The sequence below is a fragment of the Argentina silus genome (assembly GCF_951799395.1).
Source record: "Argentina silus genome assembly, chromosome: 5".
NCBI lineage: Eukaryota > Metazoa > Chordata > Actinopteri > Argentiniformes > Argentinidae > Argentina > Argentina silus.
In genome coordinates this window covers 3,366,113-3,388,619 of record NC_139659.1, presented here as the reverse complement: position 1 = coordinate 3,388,619, position 22,507 = coordinate 3,366,113, and the positions used below count along the sequence as shown (strand labels likewise).

The window sequence follows — 22,507 nt, the reverse complement described above, 5'->3', positions numbered from 1 at the left end:
TCCCTCTCCTTCTCCAGCTCTTTGTTGTGCTGCACGTACCAGGGGGAACAATAGGAGAGGGCGGATGTTACACATCTTGTTGCGCTGTACAGCGATGCAGCAATACATCTTTGTGCGTGTGTATGACTGTGTTACCATGTCAAACTGCTTCTGTGTGTGTGTGTGTGTGTTACCATGTCAAACTGTTTGTGTGTGTTACCTTGTCAAACTGTTTCTGTGTATGTGTGTGTGTATGTGTGTGTTACCTTGTCAAACTGTTTCTGGGTGTGTGTGTTACCTTGTCAAACAGTTTCTGTGTGTGTGTGTGTTACCTTGTCAAACAGTTTCTGTGTGTGTGTGTGTTACCTTGTCAAACTGTTTGTGTGTGTGTGTGTTACCTTGTCAAACAGTTTCTGTGTATGTGTGTGTGTGTGTGTAACCTTGTCAAACTGTTTGTGTGTGTGTGTGTTACCTTGTCAAACTGTTTGTGTTGTGTGGTGACAGAGGACAGGGTTCTCTCCAACTCTGATACTCTCTGCTTGGCAGCCTGCAGTCTGTTACTCAGCTCCTCAGCATCTCCTGAACACACACACACACACACACACACACACACACACACACACACACACACACACACACACACACACACACACACACACACACACACACACGTCAGCTTCCTGAGTCACGCGCGCACACCCTCCCTCTCTAAATCACACATACACACTCCTTTTCTCAAACACACAGGCACACACCTGTTTTCTGCCGGGCGGCCTGCTGTGTGTATGACAGTGCTGTCTGCAGCTCCGACTTCTCTGACACCAGGATGCCGATGGTCTGGATGTGGACCTGAGGACGGACAGACAGACAGAGAGACAGACAGACAAACAGGCCAGGTGGTGAGAACATTGTCCTGATCAAAAAAATACGATCTCTCTTTTCTCTCATTTTAGGCCACAAAATCACCATCAACGCAACTCACTGACTGGCATTTTAGGATGCAACTCAAGCCTGGTCCGGAATAATAATGAGGGCATATTGTGTTGTTCTGAGTTGTGGAACTGTGCGTTTATCCTGGGATAAATGAACCACATATAGTGCATCCCCCCCCTTTAGGCACAAGCACATAACAACCATCTGGAACCATCTGGAACCATCTGGAGTGTCAATGAGAGGGGAGCTTTTAATTGCCTACCAGTGGATTACATAAAGTGCTCTGAGAAGAGGTGGAACCTTGAATTTAAAGCCTCTGTGTGTGTGTGTGTGTGTGTGTGTGTGTGTGTGTGTGTGTGTGTCTACTGTACCTGTAGCTGTTCCCGCATGGCTGCTTGGTCTCTCACAAACTTCTGCTCAAACTCCTTTCGCTCCTGAGAAAACAAAAAAGTGAATGTTATCAGGGAGGGGGAGAGAGAGAGGGAGGGGGGAGGGAGAGAGAGAGACATAGGACCAGATAACCCCTCTTACATGAAGTGTATATGCTACAGAACAGTAGTTTTGTGTGTGTGTGTGTGTGTGCTCACCTTCTGCAACTGATCTGTGAGCTCCTGGGATTGCTGTGTCTGTCAGGCAGAGGGGGACAGAGCCATATCAGTGACATCATCGACATCACCATCATCCCCATCAACAAACAGAAACCAGGAAGGACTTCCTAACCAATCAACTTGCACAGTTAATCTCTCTCTCTGTCCTCCACTCTAAACTAGCACTACCACGGCTCAGGCCTCAGGCTTCATTCTTAGCTTAGCACACTCAGCTTAGAACACAGCCACGTATTAGCATCATCTTATGGGGTTAGCAGTAGTTAGCGGATAGCAAGCTAGCTGTGACAACAGTTAGCACACAGTGCAGTGAACAAGCATTTAACACCATGCATGGTAAAGGATCTAGGTGCATTTCAGTACAGCGGTTTAATTCAACGCACGTCCCGGTGGAGGTGTTAAATGTTATGTAAATAGTGTGTGTGTGTGTGTGTGTGTGTGTGTGTGTGTGTGTGTACACACATAGGTGTGGTTGGACTGTTAGCATGTGGCTTAAAAGGGGTATTGGCCACACCAGGACTAGCAATATGAACACCCATCACACACACACTTTCACACTCACACACACGCACTCTTACCAGCTGGTTTAGCTGGGTATTGAGCTGAGAGTTTGTTAGGTTGCTGGAGTCCAGGGCAGCGGTCAGGTCCTGGTTGCGACTCTGGCGTGCCGGCATGCAGTGAACAGGAGGGGGGGAGGGAGGGAGGGGGGGAGGTGGGGAGGGGGGGGTGAGGTGATGAAAGAGCAAAAAGAAGACGGAGGAAGAAAGGAGGAGAAACACAAAGGAGTAAATCATTCACGTCAAAGTAAACAACACGCTCCCTCTCCTGAAACAGTGATGGAAAATTCAACCAAAACATCAAAACAAGAATTCAGTGAGGCCACACACGGTACAGTGAGAATCCGGTAAGGGGGGGGCGGGCGGGCGGAGGGGGGGTAGAGGAGGGTTCTAGAACACGCTAACACGCTCACACTGCACGGTTTCATTTCAACATGGCCCGCAGGTTCCTCAGCTCTCTTCTCCAGATGGAGTAACGGCAGGACTGGGGGCCGAGAGCAGTCCACGACGCACCAACACACCACCCAGGCCGATGTCACAACAACAACAACAACACTTCCCCCACCCCACTTCCCCAACGCCCCATGGACAGACAACTAAAGCTTTTGGACAGGGATGCTAAAAATCTATCCCTCTACATCAGATTTTAAGTCCTACAGGTGCGACAAAGTCCAGGCCCCCATCAAACTGGAAGGTAAACTAACAGGTCTGTGTACCAGGGGAGGCTGTTGGAGGTAGAACATTGGAGGACGGGCTCATTTGAATGCATGGAACGCGTGTTTGACACCGTTCCTCATTGCGTTCCATGCATTACAATGAGCCCGTCCTCTGATTTCTACCTCCCCCAGCCTCCCCCTACTGTGTACTGTTACACAGGAGAGATGGACAGACCTTTGAACAGAGCCGGACTAGAGAGACACACATTTCCTAAATCAACGACACAACTTAAAATGCATTTGTTTTCAAATGGGGAAGGGGAGGGAGGGAGGGATTTGGAGAATTCATTGTTGTGTCAGCTGTGCAGCATAAATCGAGTTATAATCATTATATAGTCCATCACTAGACAGCTGTGTGTGTGCGTGTGTGTGTGTGTGTGTGTGTGTGTGTGTGAGAGAGATGTGTGTGTGTGTGTGTGTGTGGAAACCTGAGCCCGGACGCAGGGCCCGGAACAGGCTGAGCGAGAGTGGTCATGTGAGTGCTCTGGTTGGGGCCAGCCACATTCCTGCACGGAGAGCAAGAACGGAGGGATTGGGAAGGAGGAGGGGAGGGGCCTGTGTGGAGAGGGGAGGGGCCAGTGTGAAGAGGGGCTGGACGGAGGACAGAACACCTCTACATATCACTGCAGACACACACACACACACACCCCTTGTGCTTAAGGGAAGAAACCATCCTTAAGCAGACGCACGCACACGCGCGCACACACACCTCCCTTGTGCTTAAGGGAAGAAACCATCCCTAAGCACACACACACACACACACACACACACACACACGCACACACACACCTGTGGATGACAAAATGGCCACAAGGCTCACTCAAGGGCACCTTCGTACAGAGAGTGAGGTTGGCTCTGTGTGTCTCATCAAACCTAAATCTGACCAGGGGTTTAATGCATCCTCAAACCAGGGGAGGCTGGCGGAGGTAGAAATCGGAGGACGGGCTCATTGTAATGCATACCGTTCCTGGTTTTCATTCCATGCATTCCAACGAGTCTGCCCCCCGATGTCTGCCTCCACCAGCCTCAAATCAACTGTGGACCTCCATGTGACCTGATTCCATTCGTTTTGATAAGACACTAGCCTACGACAAGGTAAGGCGGGCTGCGATTGGACGCCTACCTCCAGCTCCTTCTCATTGGCCGGCGACGGCGCGCTGTCTCCGTTCACATAGGCTGACGATGACTGGAACGGACAGGAAACAACACATCCATTCATGAACGCAGCAGCAACAACAACAACAACAACAACAGCAGCAAATGTAAATCTCTCTCCACAGAAATGAGAGCGAGAGAGAGAACAGGCCATCCAGCTGTACCTCAGAGAGCAGGCCGTTGAGCTGCTGGGAGAGCTGCCGCAGGCTCTCTGTGGACGACAGAGGTCTGGAAACACACACACACACACTACCATTAACCCTGCACCACAATAACACATTAGTCTACAACTGTGTCAACTGTAAAAGTGTGCCACTGGTGCTGGAGGAGGGAGTGTGTGTGTGTGTGTGTGTGTGTGTGTGTGTGTGTGTGTGTGTGTGTGTGTGTATGTGTAAGTGTGTGTGTGTGTGTGTGTGTGTGGACTGGGGAACAGCTGCAGGCGGGGGCTGCAGTGTGAAGGACAGGAGGGGGGTCCAGGAGGATGATGAGGTGACCTACCTGTTTTCCTCCATCGAGTGATCATTGCCGTTGGTGTCAGGGTTGCAGTTCTGCAGGAGAGGAGAGGAGAGGAGAGGAGAGGAGAGGAGAGAGAAATTGCTGTGAACCAATCTGATAAAGAGGTTGAGAATTGAATAAAGATAAGACACATGAAAAAAGCGAGCAACATTCCAGGCTCAGCCAGTGTTTGGGTGCACAGATCGGACAGACAGGGCAGAAACAGCACAGGACAACACTGGGATCCATGATGATGACAGGTTTACAGTCACATGGCCGCCAACAACAGGACACACAACTGTTAATGACCGGGGACGCATCAGGATGACCGTCAGTCACAGAGAAAAGAGGCACAGACAGATAGACGGAGAGAAACAGGTCAGAGGGAAACATGGAGAGGCAGAAACCTGAGAGAGACGGGTTGAGAGAGAGAGAGAGAGAGAGAGAAAAGGGCAGAAAGAGAAGGACAGAGAGAGAGGAGAGAGAGAGAGATGGAGTGAGAAGACTAGGCGGTGAAAAGACGAGAGAGAGAAAAAGGCAGAAAGAGAGAGAGAGAGAGGAGAGAGCCACACACACCTGCAGGTCAGTGTTGTGGCTGACACTGACACACTCAGCGTTAGTAGCAGGGTTAGACACAGGGGAGCCGCGGCCGGGCTCCCCGCTCGGCTCCTCCAGCAGCTGGGGGACTGGGGACCCCCGGGCCTCCCCGTCAGCATAGGCCTGAGGCGACACAGACACACACACACGCGCACACACACACACGCGCACACACACACACACACACACACACACACACACACACACACAGAGAAACACACACACACACACACACAGAGAAACACACACACACACACACACTTTAGTGCTCGTCTAGAGTGAGTGGTAAAGGAAACATCGCCACATCATCGCCTGGAAAACAAGGCAAGGTGTAGCACGATAACACACACACACACACACACACACACACACACACACTTTCATTCTTGTCGTCACACAAGTCTGGTTTCCACTGATGGAGACATGCCAGTCAGATGAATACATGAAACACACACTCAGGTCAGGCAGTCATAGACATGCAACAACAACAACAACAACAACAACAACAACAACAAGCCCTGGATGGTCTGAACACTAAAGCCTTGTATAGGCCTCCAAACAACAACAACAACAACACAATACTCTTACTGAAGAGACATGACTGGCCTGGGTGATGAGAGTGAGGAGAGGACAGCACACATGCAGAGAGGGAGAGGAGGGGAGGAGGGGGGGAGGAGAGGAAGAGAGGAGGAGGAGGAGGAGGACAGAGAACAGAGGAGGAGGAGGGGGCAGCACACATGCAGAGAGGGAGAGGAGGGGAGGAGAGGAAGAGAGAGGGAGAGGAGGGGAGGAGAGAGAACAGAGGAGGAGGAGGGGGAGGAACAGAGAGAACAGAGGAGGAGGAGGGGAGGAGGACACATGCAGAGAGGCAGAGGAGGGGAGGGGAGGAAGAGAGAGAACAGAGGAGGAGGAGGGCAGCACACATGCAGAGAGGGAGAGGAGTGGAGGAACAGAGGAGGAGAAGGAGGGAGAGAGAGAGCGAGAGAGAGAGAGAGAGAGAGATAGACAGGCTCACCTGGCTCTTGCCATAGGGAGGTAGAGCTAATCCATTGGTCTGACTAAGAACTTTCAGAATACTCTGAATCTATGGGAGAGGAGAGGAGAGAGGGAGGGAGGGAGGGAGGAGTGAGAAGGGTGAAGGAGACAGAGGGAGGGAGAAAGGGAGGGAAGGAGTGAATGAGTGAGCAAGTGTGTGCCAGAGAGAGCGACAGAGAGAGCGACAGAAAGAGAGAGAGAGAGAGAGAGAGAGAGACAGAGAGAGAGAGAGAGAGAAAGAGAGAGAGAACACTACTGGTGACCTAAGAATGGGAGGTTTGGGAGGGGGGAATATTTGAGGCCCACTGCTAGCGACCGACTCATCCTGACCCCCCCCTCCCAGCCACCGGAGACAGTGGAGGTTTGACCTCAAAACACATCACGTCCCCCCAGGCGTGTGACCGTCTTTGCGACTCTGGACCATAGCACAGAGACTTCTCGGGCAAGGAAAACAGTTTCCTCTTAATAGGAGAAGGCCAGAGTTATGTAAAACGAGAGCCAGCTCTAAGGTTTACGCGTGGCCTAGGCCTCGGCCCCAGCTTTAGTTTAGGTGGCGCTTTGACCTTCTACCCTACGTCTCTATCGATCGAAAAAACACTAAAACAAGATACCGAGGCCCGCGGAAGCTGAAGGGCATGTCGCACGGTATGCTCTGTCTGTACACACAGTGACACAACAGCCTGTCCTTGACTGATGACATCATCACGTCCGAGTACAACACAGTGGGGCCATAGACCGAAGCTGCTGCATTTCATTTCATTTCATTCCGGACGCTGTGTTTGTATTTTAGAACACTGGCGTTATCTGTTAATGGAATCATACGAAGGAGGATACGCTTGAATATCGAGCCTCCAGTAGGGGGCGTTGGAATGAGCACAGAACAACGGCATTCGTAGATTTAAACCCTTCCTGCACACAGCGGACTCGCAATGCTTCACTTATTTGTTGAAATACGACCTGACGACTGGAATCCAATGTAAAGCTTTTGACAGTGTGCGGAACCAGTCCTCTGTGGTAATGTACAGACAGAGAGAGACAGACAGACAGACAGACAGACAGACAGACAGAGAGACAGAGAGACAGGACTCACATTGTCCGGAGAGTATCTGTCTACCGAGCGTGTGTCAGGTTGGCTCCCTCCCTTCACCTTCCTCTTCTTCTTGGCCCCCCCTCCTCCTCCTCCTCCTCCTCTTTCACCACCTCCTCCTCCGCTGACAGGAGAGCTCTTCTGCTGAAACTCCTTCAGCTGCTCAGCACAGGAGAGAAGCAGAGAAGCAGAGAAGGAGAGAGACAATGAGTTCTCTCAGAAAATGAAACTCATACCCTTGTTAGGCTAACCACATCAGTAGGCATTCACTTCCTCTCCGAGACAGATACAGGCGGGAGGTTTGGTATGCGTGGGCGACACTGGAGGGACTCTTCAGGGAGAGATCCAATAAGATTCCGACTGTATCAGATCTCTTTTGAAAAATAGATTTTTTTTATCTCAACAAGACTAACCTGGAGAAATAAAAGGTTACAGAAATAAAGTATACAGGATCTGACGTAATGACAGGGTAGACTAAGGGGAAATGCTAGATTTGTATCCCATTCATCCAGCCAAAACTTTAACCAAACCAAAATGTTAACCAATTTGCAAAGCCAACATCGGTTTGCCGGTTGAGCGTGACCCCTTAAGTCTTCCCCCTTCTGCAATGACCAGTGAATTTATCCCTCCTGGGATCACTGGTGTGGGTGACAATGGGATGACTGCACTGCAAGAAGGATTCCTCACAGTCCAACCTGGCCTTACGGAATAACCAAATGTTGCAATAGCGTATAACTAAGCAGGCTATTTCATTCATGCAAATGGACAGTGTGTTGAGCATTCGGGTGTGAAGGTGTTGTTTTTACATGCACACTGACTCAGTGTGCTGTGACAGCTGTCATGGGACGAATCGGGGAACTCCTCCAAACGGATTGTAGGAATGCCATATCTAGCATTCCAGGCCTGAATCCCAACTCGCTACGTGGTTATCACCACGACCATATCACACCGTCCACACACTGATAGTGGGCAACGCAAATGCTGACTTAAGCAAAACGAGCGTTCTTGTAACAGATGTATATTTGATGAGTAGCCCCCTAGAGAGACGGGGGGGGGGGGGCGTCTACTGTCAAAACTGACCGTCATTTTTTATCTGACACATTAACTGCCGAAGAAATAGGCGACTTCAAATTACAAACCATGTTAGATTTCTGTGACAATCACCACTAACGTTATATGTAGTAAAACAGGCCATTTCACTCACTACCGACGACACCTCACAGGGTTGTTAGCCATGCAAATGACATTTGATGCTGGTCACTCAACCAGCAGACAAACCAGAAGTGTCAGTATTAAGCATCCAAAAAACATCATTGCAGTTCAGCTGAAAAGCTAACATCTTGTGACACTCGCTTATCAGCCAGACACCTGACTCATGATGATTAGCTAAGCTAATAAGTTAGACCTGTCCTCTCTGACCATTCCTTCATAGCAAACGTTAGCCTGCTAGCTAATAGCTTAGCTACGTTATCTGGCTAACATCACATAGTTGGCTGGCTGGCTAGCAAGCTAAGCTAAGTTGATGAAACCACAGAGGTTTTAGCTATCTAATAGGACTAGCAGTGACACTAGCTAACTTTCATACAGGCCCCTGCCCGACATGAACAGTCCACATAATAATATTGTTAGCTAATGATGCTATTAGAGGCCAAGTGAATCCCCAGGATATCGTGCACACTGACAGCCCCGGGTGGAGGATGCGAGCCGGGATGGGCGACTGCTGACAGCTCGGAGGACGTGGAACGTCAACATCACCTTTCGCGAAATCGCTTAAACACTGACACCTCGCACCCAAAATACAGCGATAAGTCATGAACGTGTTATCATCTCTATCTTGTTGATAAGTGAGTATATATATTTTATTTTTTTTACCTTTTTCTTGGCTGCAGCGAGTTTGATTTGCCTGCTCTGGTCGGCCATCCTTCTCGTCCGGTAGGCGAACCGCACCACGTCATCAATTTGGGATCATTCCGTGATGCCTGGAAATAATGTTGACGCTAGGCGGCGCTAAAGCTCCCTAATGACGCGTATCAGGTGCAGAAAAAGGTGAACTTTATAGCAGAGAACCTTAGGGCTGTGACTATACCTGCCATGACTTTGACTGCGTCCTAAACCTTTCACTTTTCACTTCTCCTACCCCGGAAATATCTGAAGGAGACGAGTGGAAGAGAGAAGAATGGCTGAGTAGTGGTGAGAATTGGGACATCCTACACCACTTTCAGTCCCATGAGGTCATTGCCCTCAATACACAGATGGAATATACACTTGGGCGAATACTTCAGTGAATGTGAGCACACAAAGACCCAGAGACAGATGTCAGTACAAAGTATGACAATATTTATTCGGAAAACACAGGGGACCTGACTGTCCTCAGACCAAGGGTTAGGGGGAACTGAGTTTTAAGATAGTAAATACTTCCTGGTGAACATAGCACACTCTAGTGGGGAGGTTCAGGTAAACTGCAGCACTACAGCCAGAGTAGTATAAAATGTACAATGATGGTGTATACATTAACAACAACGTTTTATTTGCCAATCAACTGTTTCGAATGTGGTGTTTTCTGCACCCCCCCAACAGTTAACACAACACTTTTTGGGACAGTGTCAGATATATTTTATTTAATCTTTCAAACAAAACAGAAACAAACTAATTCAACACTTTATGTGAGCAACAAATACATGGTGGTATGGAATGTTTTGGCTGCCTGGGTTCAGAATGTGACTGTTCTTGCTCTAAACAACAGGAGGCCTTATGAAAGGTTGACTGGCTAGTCATCCAGCCTACAGGTATGGGCGCACAGGGTTCTCTTATCATGGGGGAATTACAGAATTAGTTTTTATTTGTTTTATTTAGTTCAGTAACTCCTGCAATACATTTATGGAAAATACTAGAAAACAATAGTCACTATTTACAAAGGTGAGTTAAGGTTGCTTGTCATTGAAGGTGTCAAGAGACCTTTTCTGCTGAAAACGTCAGGGCAAGACTCTAAAACTGTGAGTGGCTGTTTCTGAGGCAGAGCTGAGCAAAATACATATTTGAATATTTGAATAATATTTGAGGTGTGCTTAATTTCCTTGTCAGGCACAATGGAAGCACTGGAATGGTCTCAGAAGCATGCAAGGCAAGCTAAATTAAACACACCTCAAGTTTACCATTATTTCAACCCGTTTCAAATACATCTTTGGCCCAGATCTGAGGCAGAATTGTCCGACATCACATACAGGCTTTCCTAGCCTGTGTGTTGAGAGAACTCCTTCAGAGCCCAACTCTTGGTGTCAATCTCCTGCCGCAGTCTGGAGTACTCTTCTGCCAGATCCTGAAACTCCTTGCCAAAGATCTCAAACGAGGACAGCTTGGACTCTATAGACTGTTTCTCCAACTGGGAGGCCTTCAGCTCTGTGTCAAGCTTCTCCCTGAAATCAAGAATTACAGAATTACAAGGACTGATTATATGAAAGGTTATGATAATGACAGCAATGCTATTATGGTGAGATTATTATGGTAAATCTCAATTGAAGTTGAGATTTATAATGGTTTAGATAAGAGCAATCTGGGATTCAAAACAATGACAGTCACTGTTTTTGGTAAACAGCTGAGGGATGGGGCTGGAGAAATGTAAGCCCTCTCTATTTCATAGACAAAGATATGGATGCAAGAACTGACCATCCATCAGATACATTATCACAAAATGATAGTTTTAACCATGTTTAGTGTAGGGTCGTCCCAAGGATCCCACTTAGCATCTACCACGCTGTAATTTGCAATACTCCATTAGCAACACAACAATGAGTCACAAAGGAAGTTTAGTCTAATCATTTCTGTATAATTTGACACGAGCAGTTGAGTTAAGTTCATTTTACCCCTCACCTTATTTTTCTGTGGGCAGATAGTGTGTCTGCTGTGTAGGTGTCCAGCTGAATCTCCAACATCTCTGTTCTGTTGGGAAGAGTGAGGTTGAAAAAAGACAGGAAATTAATCTTAATTAATCCGGTAATGAAATACAAAAAACATTCCCAAAACTATATATAGCATACCACATAGAATGCTTAGCCAATACATTGCTTCATTCTTGTTCTAGTGTGGATTAGGAACTCACCAACACTAGTGAACCAGTCAGAGAACTACAATAGAAGAGAACTACATCTCTCACCTGATCTTCTGCATAACAATCTCACATTTGGCCTCAAAGTATTCAATCTTCTTCTCGTCCAGGTCCTTCTGGGCTCGGAGCCGGTGGTCCAGGAGGAGAGACTCTAGAATCTGGATGCAGCCCGACAGCTCCTGAGCACAGGGAACACAACACAGAGCGATGAGAAGATTGCATCGTAAGAGAACATATCTAGGGAGACGCATTCACTACTTTACACCTTATAGTCAGATTGTTCCTTACCCCGAAAGTAGTCCATGGGCCAGGAGAAACTGTAATCCATGGTTCAGATTTGTTTAAATAGCCACAACTAACTTCAGCGGGTTGGCAGTTGCTTAGTCTACTTGACCCCATCACTCCCATAGTTTTTTTTTGTAGTAGTTAGTAGTGGCTATTTAAACAACTCATGGATTACAGTCTCTACAGGCCCATGGGCTACGTTCAGGGTAAGGAACCATCTGATTGATAAGGTGGAAAAACGAGAACTATCCCTCTAACAACCTGTATTTTTTCTGAATTTTCTTTGACTAAAGCAGAACTAATGGAATCCACTATACCTGTCCACTCCCTACGGCTATAACAGGGGAGGCTGGTGGAGGTAGAAATCGGAAGACACACTCACTGTAATGCATGGAATGGAATGAGGGATGGTATCAAAGACTTGATGTCATTCCTCATTCCGTTCCATGCATTACAATGAGCCCCACGTGTTTGATACCATTCCCTCATCCGTTCCATGCGTTACAATGAGCCCGTCCTCCAATCTCTACCTCCACTGGACTGTAATGACACTGTAACTCAACTGTTCACACACTGCGTCTTATATCTCCACCGTCCTCCCCAAGTATGCACTTGTGCCTTTTCACCACATGGATTTAACAGCATAGGATGAGCCTAATCATGAGTTCTTATGTGAGTCCCGTCCCACTCAAACCCGAGTGTGGTAGTGCATACTTCAAGTGCATACTTCAAGTGCATACTTCAATCAAACCACAGGGGGACAAGCACGACTCACAGAGAGGTAGCAGTGAGTCTGTCTCTGCAGCAGGGCGGCGCTCTCTGGGTTCTTCTCCTTCAGACTCTCTGCTCTCGTCCTCTCGCTCTCCAGCAGCCCAGGCAGGCGAGACAGCTTAACGTTCTTCAGATCCTCACTCTCGTCCTCTGTGCCAAGAACAGCCAAGAAGAACAGAGTGTGTTTTAAGCCTTCTTCGATACAACCAGGGAGCAATAATGTCAAAAAGACAATTACTGTATTACGGTTTGTTAATGATGTGTTCATTATACAATAAGAAATGCATAAAGCAGGTCTGCACTCAAAACTTAATTTTCTTTGCTCTTTCTGAATGATTAAATCTAGAAAATAAATGTATACTGTATTAGTTTTTTTTTTTTTTTGCTTTTGTTATGCATTCCAAGAATGTATCTGTTTTGCACCAACTGTTCTGAGTGCAGTGGTTAAGGATTCTTCATTATACAATCATCCAGTCCTCTGATTTCCACCAACACCAGCCTCCACTGCTCTTACCCCATTCTGGCTGATAGTAGGACAGGAGGCTGAAACACTTCATCTTCAGATGCTTCTCCAATTCTCTAGGCAGCCTTTGGTTCATCTTCTGCACATCCTGGGTACAGAGATAAACATACATTAAAAATACATCCATTGAAGTCTGACAATATTGCGTTAGAAAAGTCTGTGTGTGTGTGTATGCGTGGTATAAACCTACCTGTTCTGGTGGCATTTGTTCCAACACCTGCTGGGCATCCAGTCCCAGGACTGTGGGTTGGTCCTGTTGGGTTGTTCCACTAGGATTCAACTGCTTGACACACTTAGCAACCACCAAACACTGCTCCACCGTGCCATAGAACTGGTAGGACAAGATCAGAACCAGGTTCTAGATTATGAATTTCATTCTGTATGTTTGTATACAATTTCTATTACAGAAAACATACTGTAAATATTGAACTCATGTAATAATGCTTATTGCATGATCAACAAATCTGCTACAGAATGCAAATCAGTTGAAAAATGCTACGTGTGATCATGTCTTGAAACAGTTTAAAATGAGCCTTGACATGCTTGTCCAGAAATCAGATACAAAGTAGATTGAAGGATGCTTGTGTATTGGCGGTGTTGTGCTGTACCTTGTCATCCTCTGGGGGGGCGGTGGAGTGGTGCTTCCTGACAAAGTGCTCCTGCATCATCTCCTGCAGCAGCCTGTGGAGGCTCTCTGAACGCAGCCAGCTCAGTCTCTGTGTCTGCAGGTCCCTCTCAGCCTGGATTAAAAACAGCATAATCTCAGCTGTTTAAAGCCACTTACACACATGCACGCGCACACACACTCATCTGAAATCCACATGCCATGGGCTTATACTGTGTAACGCACAGCTCTGTGACAGTGAAAAATAGCAACAACAACTGCAGTGTAGTCTGAAATACCATCAACAACAACAACAACAACAACAACTCCAGTGTAGTCTGAAATAGCATCATCAACAACAACAACAACTCCAGTGTAGTCTGAAATACCATCAACAACAACAACAACAACTCCAGTGTAGTCTGAAATAGCATCATCAACAACAACAACAACTCCAGTGTAGTCTGAAATAGCATCATCAACAACAACAACAACTCCAGTGTAGTCTGAAATAGCATCATCAACAACTGCAGTGTAGTCAGAAATAGAAATAAACAACAACAACAACAACAACTTGTATGGTTTAGCCAGCGACAACTGTAGGGTGGTCAAGCACTTAACATAAAACAGTAATAGGTACAGTAATTGTCTATCTTTAACAATCAGGCATGATGTGGTTAAGAGCGCCACAAGACTTGCTGTAGCAAGCATGCCTGCACTGGAAGTGGCATTTCACAGCCAAACACTTGAAGTGTGTGTGTGTGTGTGTGTGTGTGTGTGTGTGTGTGTGTTACCTCCTCCAACTGTCCCTTCAGTGTGACGGTGAGGCCTGTGCGGTCCACATGATGTGATAGAGTTAGCAGGAGCTTGCAGAATAAAGGATTCTGAGTCAGGTCCTCTTCCGTCAGCTGGCACTGTGGGAATGCGGCAAAGACTGTGGACATGACAGTAACAGAAAAGAAAAGTTGTTTGGGTTAGTGGGAGTCACAGACGAAAACAAACTAACTAACATTAAAAATACTTCCAGAACTTTACATTAACCCGGTCTTGCTTTTCTAAAACAAGTCAAATACCCACCCATTGGAAGCAGTCAGATTCTGACCATTGATATTGTTGTGTCTACAAGTTATTTCTCATTAAATGGACAACTGACAAACAACTGTGATACAGTAGTACAGTCACCTACTAGGGTTATTGTTGACTAATGATATTATCATGGAAGAAATACCTTGTTGATGGAAGTTGTCTCCCTCGCCCAGTGACGGAACACTCACAGACTCAGCACCCGCGGACATCATCACTTTACCACGGTAAAGACAGACGAAAGAGACCGTCTTTGATTTACATACAAACTAGTAAAAAAAAACTTTGATTGAATTATCCTACCGAGGTTTCAATTGCGCAGGACACTAGCGGATGGTCAAATGTCGCTGTTATTATTGTTATTATTTTAATAATAACGAGCAAGTTACCACACAGATCACAAAGCTAAGCTAAGCTAACTTCATAACAAACGCGGCACTTCCGTGTTCATCTCGCGCCTCTGCAGACACAGCCACCTCATTGGCTACTGCCACGTCGGCTGAAGGAGCGATCAGGAAGAAAGTCAGAAGTCGTGTTACAGCGAACCTTAGTGGTTACATCCAAACGCCGTGGTTACATTTGCATCAAAGGTCTCTATTTTCACTAACGGATACAGTCACTTCTCACGATCATGTATCTGTTTTTTGGATGCGGTGGTTATATCAGAGATTTGAAAGAGGCATCTTGTTGAGTGTGTTGCATTTTGGACATTCTTTTATCATCGATAATCATTGCATAATGTCACGCTTCATCATTATCTACCACTAACAATATCCTTCAAAATGTTGAATAATCTTCAATATAGACTGTGTGTAATGGGTGGTAGTACACAGGTTGGTAGAACACACTGCACCTAATTTGTACAGCCTTGCAACATACAGTATAGAGGTCGGTGGCCATAGAATGGTGGAGGCAGCACTAAAACCTTGCTGTGATAGTGATCCATACCCAGACAATACCCAGACAATACGCTTATGTAACTAATGTACAATTAGGTGATGTAATTTTTTCTTTGGGTTGCTCACTTGCAATGTCTTACTACTGTATTACACACAGCTCACGTGGCTCTTACTCACTCAGTATGGTGAGTCATCCCTCATATATGACAATGTATGATATGATTATGCTTTTAACACTGATTGTTCGCGTAGTTTCCGTTTTATATGGTAGGAACTAGCTCCAAATCTGCAATCTAGGCACCTACTTGCAGTTTGAGGCCTACCGTGTTGCACAGTGTGTGGTCTTCTCAAATGGACTATGCCCCCCCTAAAGGACAGACAATTTAAATGCACCAACTACGTGACGTTTTAGGACACCGGCATTCACATAATTGGAGCTTGATCCATTGACAGCTGGCCTATCCGCACCGTACAGTGAGGCACGACTCATGACGTTGACGTGACCAAACTTGTGCAAATCAGCGACGGACAGCATGCCCGGTGCTGCCAATGAACGGCTTCCAACGAACCGCTATCGAACCAATGGCGAGCCTCCACGATGGGAAAGAGGTGACGGCTTATATACGGAGAACACTGTTCATTCAACATCATTTACAGACTTGAAATCATAAGATAGACGCTACCGAGGAACACAACCTGTGAAGCGAATCACTTGAATTGAGCTAAAACCCCCCCAAAAGGAAGACCAAAAGAATCAGTATCGATTGATAAGGTACGTGCCATAAATGTTTTTGCTTGGAATTATGGTTATGATTATTACAGAAAGGTCAGAAGCCAGATATCTTTGTTGCTAGTTAGCTGGCAAAGTTAGCTCGTCCGAAGATGAAAAAGAGGCCTAGTGGTATACAATAGGGGGTTTAATGAATGAAGAGTAGCAATCTACACGTTCAAAACGCAATTAACGCTTACTAGCTGTAAGTTGCTGTTAGCATGCCATCGAGTATGGTATTGTAAGGTAAGCTAGCTCTAGCTCTGCACGCTGGTACCGGCGGAAAGGAAACCCGCTCTCATTTGAGTAGGTATTTCCATTATTGGGCTCCACCCTGTCCACACTGAATCGTTCGATTGAATGTTCGCTTGTTGGCACCAAAGCCTCACGATATGGGAGTTTCCCACTATTACAGCAGCATGCACATTGGCGACCCCACCAGTGCACCAAGTCGTGGCAGTCGCCCAGACACGCAACGACGACACAGGCCTAACACTACGCATTCAGTGGCAATTTTTCATGACGTCTTGTGTTTTTTTTTGCATCAACAGCTCTAATCAATTGGTACTTGAGTGGACACATACCAAGATGAGGCTACTGTGCGTGGTTCTTCTGGTCGCCGGCACCGTGTTTGCCGATGACGACGACAAGAAGGAAAGCGTGGGGACTGTGGTTGGAATCGACCTGGGGACGACCTACTCCTGGTAAGCAGTGGTGACAGATTTCATTGTCAAAACAAGAGTACAGTTATTGGTACCGCAGGCCCAATTGAATCTTCAGGCCTGTCCATTCATTCAGATGTATTGACACTGATTCATTCACTCATTCATTTGTTATCTCTATTCTTTCAGTGTTGGAGTGTTCAAGAATGGCCGTGTTGAGATCATCGCCAACGACCAGGGAAACCGTATCACTCCTTCCTATGTGGCCTTTACCGCTGAGGGGGAGCGACTGATCGGTGACGCCGCCAAGAACCAGCTGACCTCCAATCCCGAGAACACCGTCTTCGATGCTAAAAGGCTGATTGGCCGCAGCTGGGGTGACTCCTCTGTGCAGTCTGACATCAAGTTTTTCCCCTTCAGGGTGAGCCTTCTGCCCAACACACACACACTCTCTTCTGACAGCTTGAAGAAAAGTAGTGTAACTTTAGTAGTGTAAAAGTTACCCAAAGTCTGTTCTGTAAATGGGTTTTTAAAACAACATTCTTAACGTTTGTTGTATTGTTGCCCTCCAGGTTCTTGAGAAGAAGACCAAGCCCCATATCCAGGTGGACATTGGTGGCGGTGTGATGAAGACCTTTGCTCCAGAAGAGATCTCTGCCATGGTGCTGACCAAGATGAAGGAGACTGCTGAGGCTTACCTGGGAAAGAAGGTAAGGACAATAATAATAATAATAAATCAAATGTGTCTAGTGCTGGAATAGGCTGTTTTTATTACATTTTAATGGTTATTTAGATTGAGGAAGGGTGCACAATAAGAAGGGGATGTACTTGGATCACACTGAAGGCTACACATTTGGTCCAAATTAGACTTAATTCCCCCCCAGCACACTTCAACTCATCTCTTACGTCCTCCCTCAGGTCACTCATGCTGTGGTCACCGTCCCTGCTTACTTCAACGACGCCCAGCGTCAGGCCACCAAGGATGCTGGAGTCATCGCCGGGCTGAATGTGATGAGGATCATCAATGAGCCGTAAGTGTCTGACAGTGAAGCTCTCAACACAGAAATCAAGTCAAACTATAGTTCAGTAAGCAGAACTTTATCAATCGCATGATCAACCTCTAAACACATTAAATTGATACTACCATCAATCCAAGTCTCATTAAACAGTGCAAATCCAGCAAGGGGCAGAGAAACCTTGTGTTTTCTACGCATGGGTTTTGACTCGACATTTTCCTAGGATGGTGTTTAACATTCTCTTTCTCTCTCTCTCTCTCTCTCTCTCTCCTCCAGCACTGCTGCCGCTATCGCCTATGGCCTGGACAAGAAGGACGGGGAGAAGAACATCCTGGTGTTCGACCTGGGCGGCGGAACCTTCGACGTGTCCCTCTTGACCATCGACAACGGCGTGTTCGAGGTGGTGGCCACCAACGGAGACACCCATCTGGGAGGAGAGGACTTCGACCAGCGCGTCATGGAGCACTTCATCAAGCTGTACAAGAAGAAGACCGGTAAGGATGTGCGGAAGGACAACCGCGCCGTGCAGAAGCTGCGTCGCGAGGTGGAGAAGGCCAAGAGGGGCCTGTCCGCCCAGCACCAGGCCCGTATCGAGATTGAGTCCTTCTTCGAGGGAGAGGACTTCTCTGAGACCCTGACCCGTGCCAAGTTTGAGGAGCTCAACATGGTACGTTTGGGTTCCGTACAGTGACATTACAGACTACACCGTAACCTTATCCCACGTCTGACCCAATGACCTTGAAACAACAACATCCTCAAGTCTTCCCAACAGCACTTTTTTAAAGTTATCATTTAAACCCAGTCAAATATTTTCAAAGATGCATCTCATTAATGTCTCTCTCCATTTGTCTCTTGTCCAGGACCTGTTCCGTTCCACCATGAAGCCCGTCCAGAAGGTTCTAGAGGACTCCGACCTGAAGAAGCCTGACATTGACGAGATCGTCCTGGTCGGAGGCTCCACCCGTATCCCCAAGATCCAGCAGCTGGTGAAGGAGTTCTTCAACGGCAAGGAGCCATCCAGGGGCATCAACCCTGATGAGGCTGTGGCCTATGGAGCTGCTGTCCAGGCTGGAGTGCTCTCTGGAGAGGAGGACACAGGTCAGTCACACACAGTTGACATGTTCAGACGATACCATAAATCAAGCCGCTCCCTACACAAAGCTAAGTTCCACCTATCTGGTGGGGAATTCACTCTCGCCTTGTGGACATGTACTAGTACATCCAGGTGTTTGTGTGAACTTGTGTATATCTGAAACTAATGGTTTGACTGGTCCTCTCCATCAGGTGACCTGGTTCTTCTGGATGTGTGCCCTCTGACCCTGGGTATTGAGACTGTGGGAGGAGTCATGACCAAGCTGATCCCGAGGAACACAGTGGTGCCCACCAAGAAGTCCCAGATCTTCTCCACCGCCTCCGACAACCAGCCCACCGTCACCATCAAAGTTTACGAGGGTAAGCACCCTTTATCCATCACTGCTGCTTACACACACACTCGCTCACAATGGCCTTGACATTTATATCTTATCGCAGTTTAGTTTATAGCCATAATTGCTGTTGAAATTGGGATTTAATCGTTATACATGCCCATTGTTGCTCATAAGAATAGGCTTTAAATCAATGTGGTCGTACAACTTTCTGTTTCTAATTTCCCTCTTCCTCCTTCTCCAGGCGAGCGTCCCCTGACCAAAGACAACCACCTGCTGGGAACCTTTGACCTGACCGGCATCCCCCCCGCACCCCGCGGCGTCCCCCAGATCGAGGTCACCTTCGAGATTGACGTCAACGGCATCCTGCGCGTCACAGCCGAAGACAAGGGCACGGGCAACAAGAACAAGATCACCATCACCAACGACCAGAACCGCCTGACCCCCGAGGACATCGAGCGCATGGTCAACGACGCCGAGCGCTTCGCCGACGAGGACAAGAAGCTGAAGGAGCGCATCGACTCCCGCAACGAGCTGGAGAGCTACGCCTACTCGCTCAAGAACCAGATCGGCGACAAGGAAAAGCTAGGGGGCAAGTTGTCGGCGGAGGACAAGGAGGCCATCGAGAAGGCCGTGGAGGAGAAGATCGAGTGGATGGAGTCTCACCAGGACGCCGAGATCGAGGACTTCCAGGCTAAGAAGAAGGAGCTGGAGGAGATTGTGCAGCCAATCGTTAGCAAGCTGTATGGCAGCACCGGCGGACCCCCACCAGAGGGAGAGGAGGAGGCGGGACAGGAAGACAAGGATGAGTTGTAAGGTGTTCTGGGGGGGTCTCATCCATGACCCTTTCACACAACAAGCAACTCTTTATTTCCTGTTCCTTCAAACTGCCCCTGCCTTGCCCCTCTGGTAGTGGCAGAGATGTACATATTGGACACATTGGACTTACATGGTGTGAGAGAGGAGGGGGGGGAGGGGGGGGCGAAGCCCAAACCATGACGAATCTTCCGGAAAGACTTCTGAAATATTGTTTAGAAGTGTTTTGTGAGTGTGTGATGGAGGGATGTTGTCTTCGCCGTGAGGCGGAGGTTTAGAGTCAGCCTGGGTAAAGGGCTGCTGCTGCTGCTGTTCTCAGGCAGAAAAAGGGGTTCTGTGGGAGGGGGGGTTGGGGGCTATACCAGCGGGGATTCTGGGTACAAGGGTAACTCTGACATGTTCACAAGCAATGTTAACAAGTTATTTATTGAATCTGGTCGTTGTAGAAAAAGCCTTTCTACTGTAAAGACATTGAAATAAATGTTTGATACAAATGATGTTGTGCTTTCTGTCTGCCTTCACTTACACATTTCCCACATTCATGATCCTACAATACACAATGGGTGGATTTGGAACACGGTGTTCTGAAACACTTTTTCTCTGAAGACACATTCCACTTTGCAGTCTGACATGATTTTCTGTTTATGTTGTTTGTAGTTTAAGTCACTTAGATAATTATTTAGGTATGTATTTTTATATTTAGTAGACATTTTGATTTGACAATATTGGGCTAATATTAACTATGAAATAAATGTCTAACTCATCTGACACTAGATTTTTTTTATTTTTATATTTTAGATGTATAGTCTATACAAAGTCTGTACAAAATGAAATGCAGCCTTTCTGCACAAGAGGTTACTGTTGAAGCAGGAAGTGAATTTGTGGATGTAATGAATGGGGCCATATGGCACTGCTGTCATCAAACATTGTCACTAAATATCTTTGTATGATATGAACCCAAACACCATCCGGGTGAATCAACTACAGCTGAGGCAAATCGAACATCATGTTGAGTTACTGAGTTACTAACCTTAACCCTGTTGAGAACTGATTGCATGGCCAAATAAACAGTCTTCTGCTGCGTGTACAGTCAACACAGTCACTGTTATGGACAATACAGTACAGGTTCATACCACACCAGAATCTTCACCAAGATCACTGCATCTTCTGGATTTAAACCCCGGCTTCCCCTGCACCTGCCTGCCTGCCCTATCCCGTCTGGTCCCGTTCCCTGCTTGTCCCTCATTAAACACCTTATTATTTTACATTCGTGTCCTGACTCTGTGTCCGCGCCTGGGTCCATTAGATCTGACCGTAACAGCCGTGGGATGGTGGGATCCTCTACAAGTAAGTTCATGGGTTATTTTCTTTTCTATTTGCTTGAAGGCTAACACTTTGATAAAAACTGGTAACAGTTGTCTGAGAGAGTACAGGTCTGTATATCTACAGTAGCTACTGCATTTCCTAGAGTCATTGTTACTTTGATAATGTATTTGATTATACCCTACTCTGGCTGTACAGTTTATCTTACATTTCTTCTCCTAAATATGTTGATTTTGTCTAATTACTAGCCTGCAGACAGGACTGTACTTAGTGTCCAGGCCGGCGGTGGCTGTAGGCAGGGGTCGGATTCCTCAGACACAACTCACGCGGTTAGCGACTTGAATGGCTATGCACCATCCCAGGCAATGTTAGCTAGCTACCCTAAGCGTGCATTCGGTGCTATATTACGATCATTCAATCATGCCTGGCACCGCACAGGACCATGGCTGGAGTACTCTGTTCTGTGGGACGCATGCTTCTGTTTCCCCTGTCGGAAATATGTCAATGAGAGGGATGTTGTTTTTACCTCGCGTGGTTTTAAGTGGAAAGCGGTACTCGAGCGTGACAGTGGGTTACAGAAGCATGCATCCAGCCACAGTCATGTACAGGCTGCAGCCACCTGGTCTGAGCTCAAATGCAGAGAGGCAGCAGGGGAAACCATAGACTGTATGCTGGTAGGTAAAACAAGTTTGACTTGCATCAACTTGATGCTGAGTACATGTCCACTGAAATATTGAGACATCTCTCTGATGCTGACTACAGTGCTGACAACATAGTTAGCCAGTGTTATGATGGTGCATCGGTGATGAGTGGAGTACGAGGTGGTGTGCAAGCATTGCTTCAAAAGAAGCTTGCTAGATATATTCCATATATTCATTGTTACAGTATAACCACCAGTTACACTTAGTGGTTGTGCATGCAATGCAGGGTGAGCCATATGCCAAAAAGGTTTTCGACCTCTCTAATTCCCTGTATAACTTCCGTCACCGCTATGTGTCAGAAAAGTATGATGCTCCTTGTCTTAAAGGACTGTTTGAAATTCGCTGGACAAGCCATTATGATGTGACACGG

The 22,507-nt window shown here is 47.0% G+C and overlaps 3 protein-coding genes across 3 annotated transcripts in view; 1 reads left to right on the top strand and 2 right to left on the bottom strand.

Moving 5' to 3' along the window:
• Positions 1-9,083, bottom strand: part of golga2 (golgin A2) — a 16,339-nt gene extending 7,256 nt beyond the window's left edge. The window contains 12 exon segments of the mRNA XM_083670603.1: positions 1-29; positions 452-558; positions 735-828; positions 1,284-1,346; positions 1,500-1,538; positions 2,096-2,176; positions 3,914-3,976; positions 4,110-4,173; positions 4,444-4,493; positions 5,017-5,160; positions 7,163-7,318; positions 9,032-9,083. The exon segment at positions 1-29 is cut by the window's left edge and continues 30 nt beyond it. Of these exon segments, the coding sequence (XP_083526729.1) occupies positions 1-29; positions 452-558; positions 735-828; positions 1,284-1,346; positions 1,500-1,538; positions 2,096-2,176; positions 3,914-3,976; positions 4,110-4,173; positions 4,444-4,493; positions 5,017-5,160; positions 7,163-7,318; positions 9,032-9,079 (938 nt within the window). The 5' untranslated portion in view covers positions 9,080-9,083.
• Positions 9,084-9,517: 434 nt separating this feature from the next.
• Positions 9,518-14,915, bottom strand: haus4 (HAUS augmin-like complex, subunit 4). Its single transcript, XM_083669444.1, has 9 exons — positions 14,673-14,915; positions 14,239-14,378; positions 13,449-13,580; positions 13,031-13,171; positions 12,832-12,928; positions 12,322-12,467; positions 11,310-11,440; positions 11,027-11,095; positions 9,518-10,572 (listed from the first exon to the last, which is right to left on the bottom strand). Exons 1-9 carry the CDS (start codon positions 14,740-14,742, stop codon positions 10,389-10,391), a joined length of 1,110 nt encoding a protein of 369 aa, XP_083525570.1. The 5' UTR covers positions 14,743-14,915; the 3' UTR covers positions 9,518-10,388.
• A 1,143-nt stretch (positions 14,916-16,058) lies between these two features.
• On the top strand, positions 16,059-21,277 carry hspa5 (heat shock protein 5). Its single transcript, XM_083670830.1, has 9 exons — positions 16,059-16,198; positions 16,747-16,899; positions 17,047-17,278; positions 17,430-17,567; positions 17,776-17,888; positions 18,150-18,540; positions 18,734-18,971; positions 19,158-19,325; positions 19,542-21,277. Exons 2-9 carry the CDS (start codon positions 16,784-16,786, stop codon positions 20,111-20,113), a joined length of 1,968 nt encoding a protein of 655 aa, XP_083526956.1. The 5' UTR covers positions 16,059-16,198; positions 16,747-16,783; the 3' UTR covers positions 20,114-21,277.
• The last annotated feature ends 1,230 nt before the right edge of the window (positions 21,278-22,507 follow it).

What these genes read in the sequence shown, in the direction of transcription:
- hspa5 (XM_083670830.1), top strand. Translation starts at nt 16,784, where the DNA reads ATGAGGCTACTGTGCGTGGTTCTTCTGGTCGCCGGCACCGTGTTTGCC. An exon ending in AGTTTGAGGAGCTCAACATG is followed by an intron (nt 18,541 to 18,733) that starts GTACGTTTGGGT and finishes TCTCTTGTCCAG; the next exon opens with GACCTGTTCCGTTCCACCAT. An exon ending in CTCTGGAGAGGAGGACACAG is followed by an intron (nt 18,972 to 19,157) that starts GTCAGTCACACA and finishes CCTCTCCATCAG; the next exon opens with GTGACCTGGTTCTTCTGGAT.
- haus4 (XM_083669444.1), bottom strand. Translation starts at nt 14,742, where the DNA reads ATGATGTCCGCGGGTGCTGAGTCTGTGAGTGTTCCGTCACTGGGCGAG. An exon ending in AGACAACTTCCATCAACAAG is followed by an intron (nt 14,379 to 14,672) that starts GTATTTCTTCCA and finishes TCATGTCCACAG; the next exon opens with TCTTTGCCGCATTCCCACAG. An exon ending in TCTGCCCACAGAAAAATAAG is followed by an intron (nt 10,573 to 11,026) that starts GTGAGGGGTAAA and finishes TCTTGATTTCAG; the next exon opens with GGAGAAGCTTGACACAGAGC.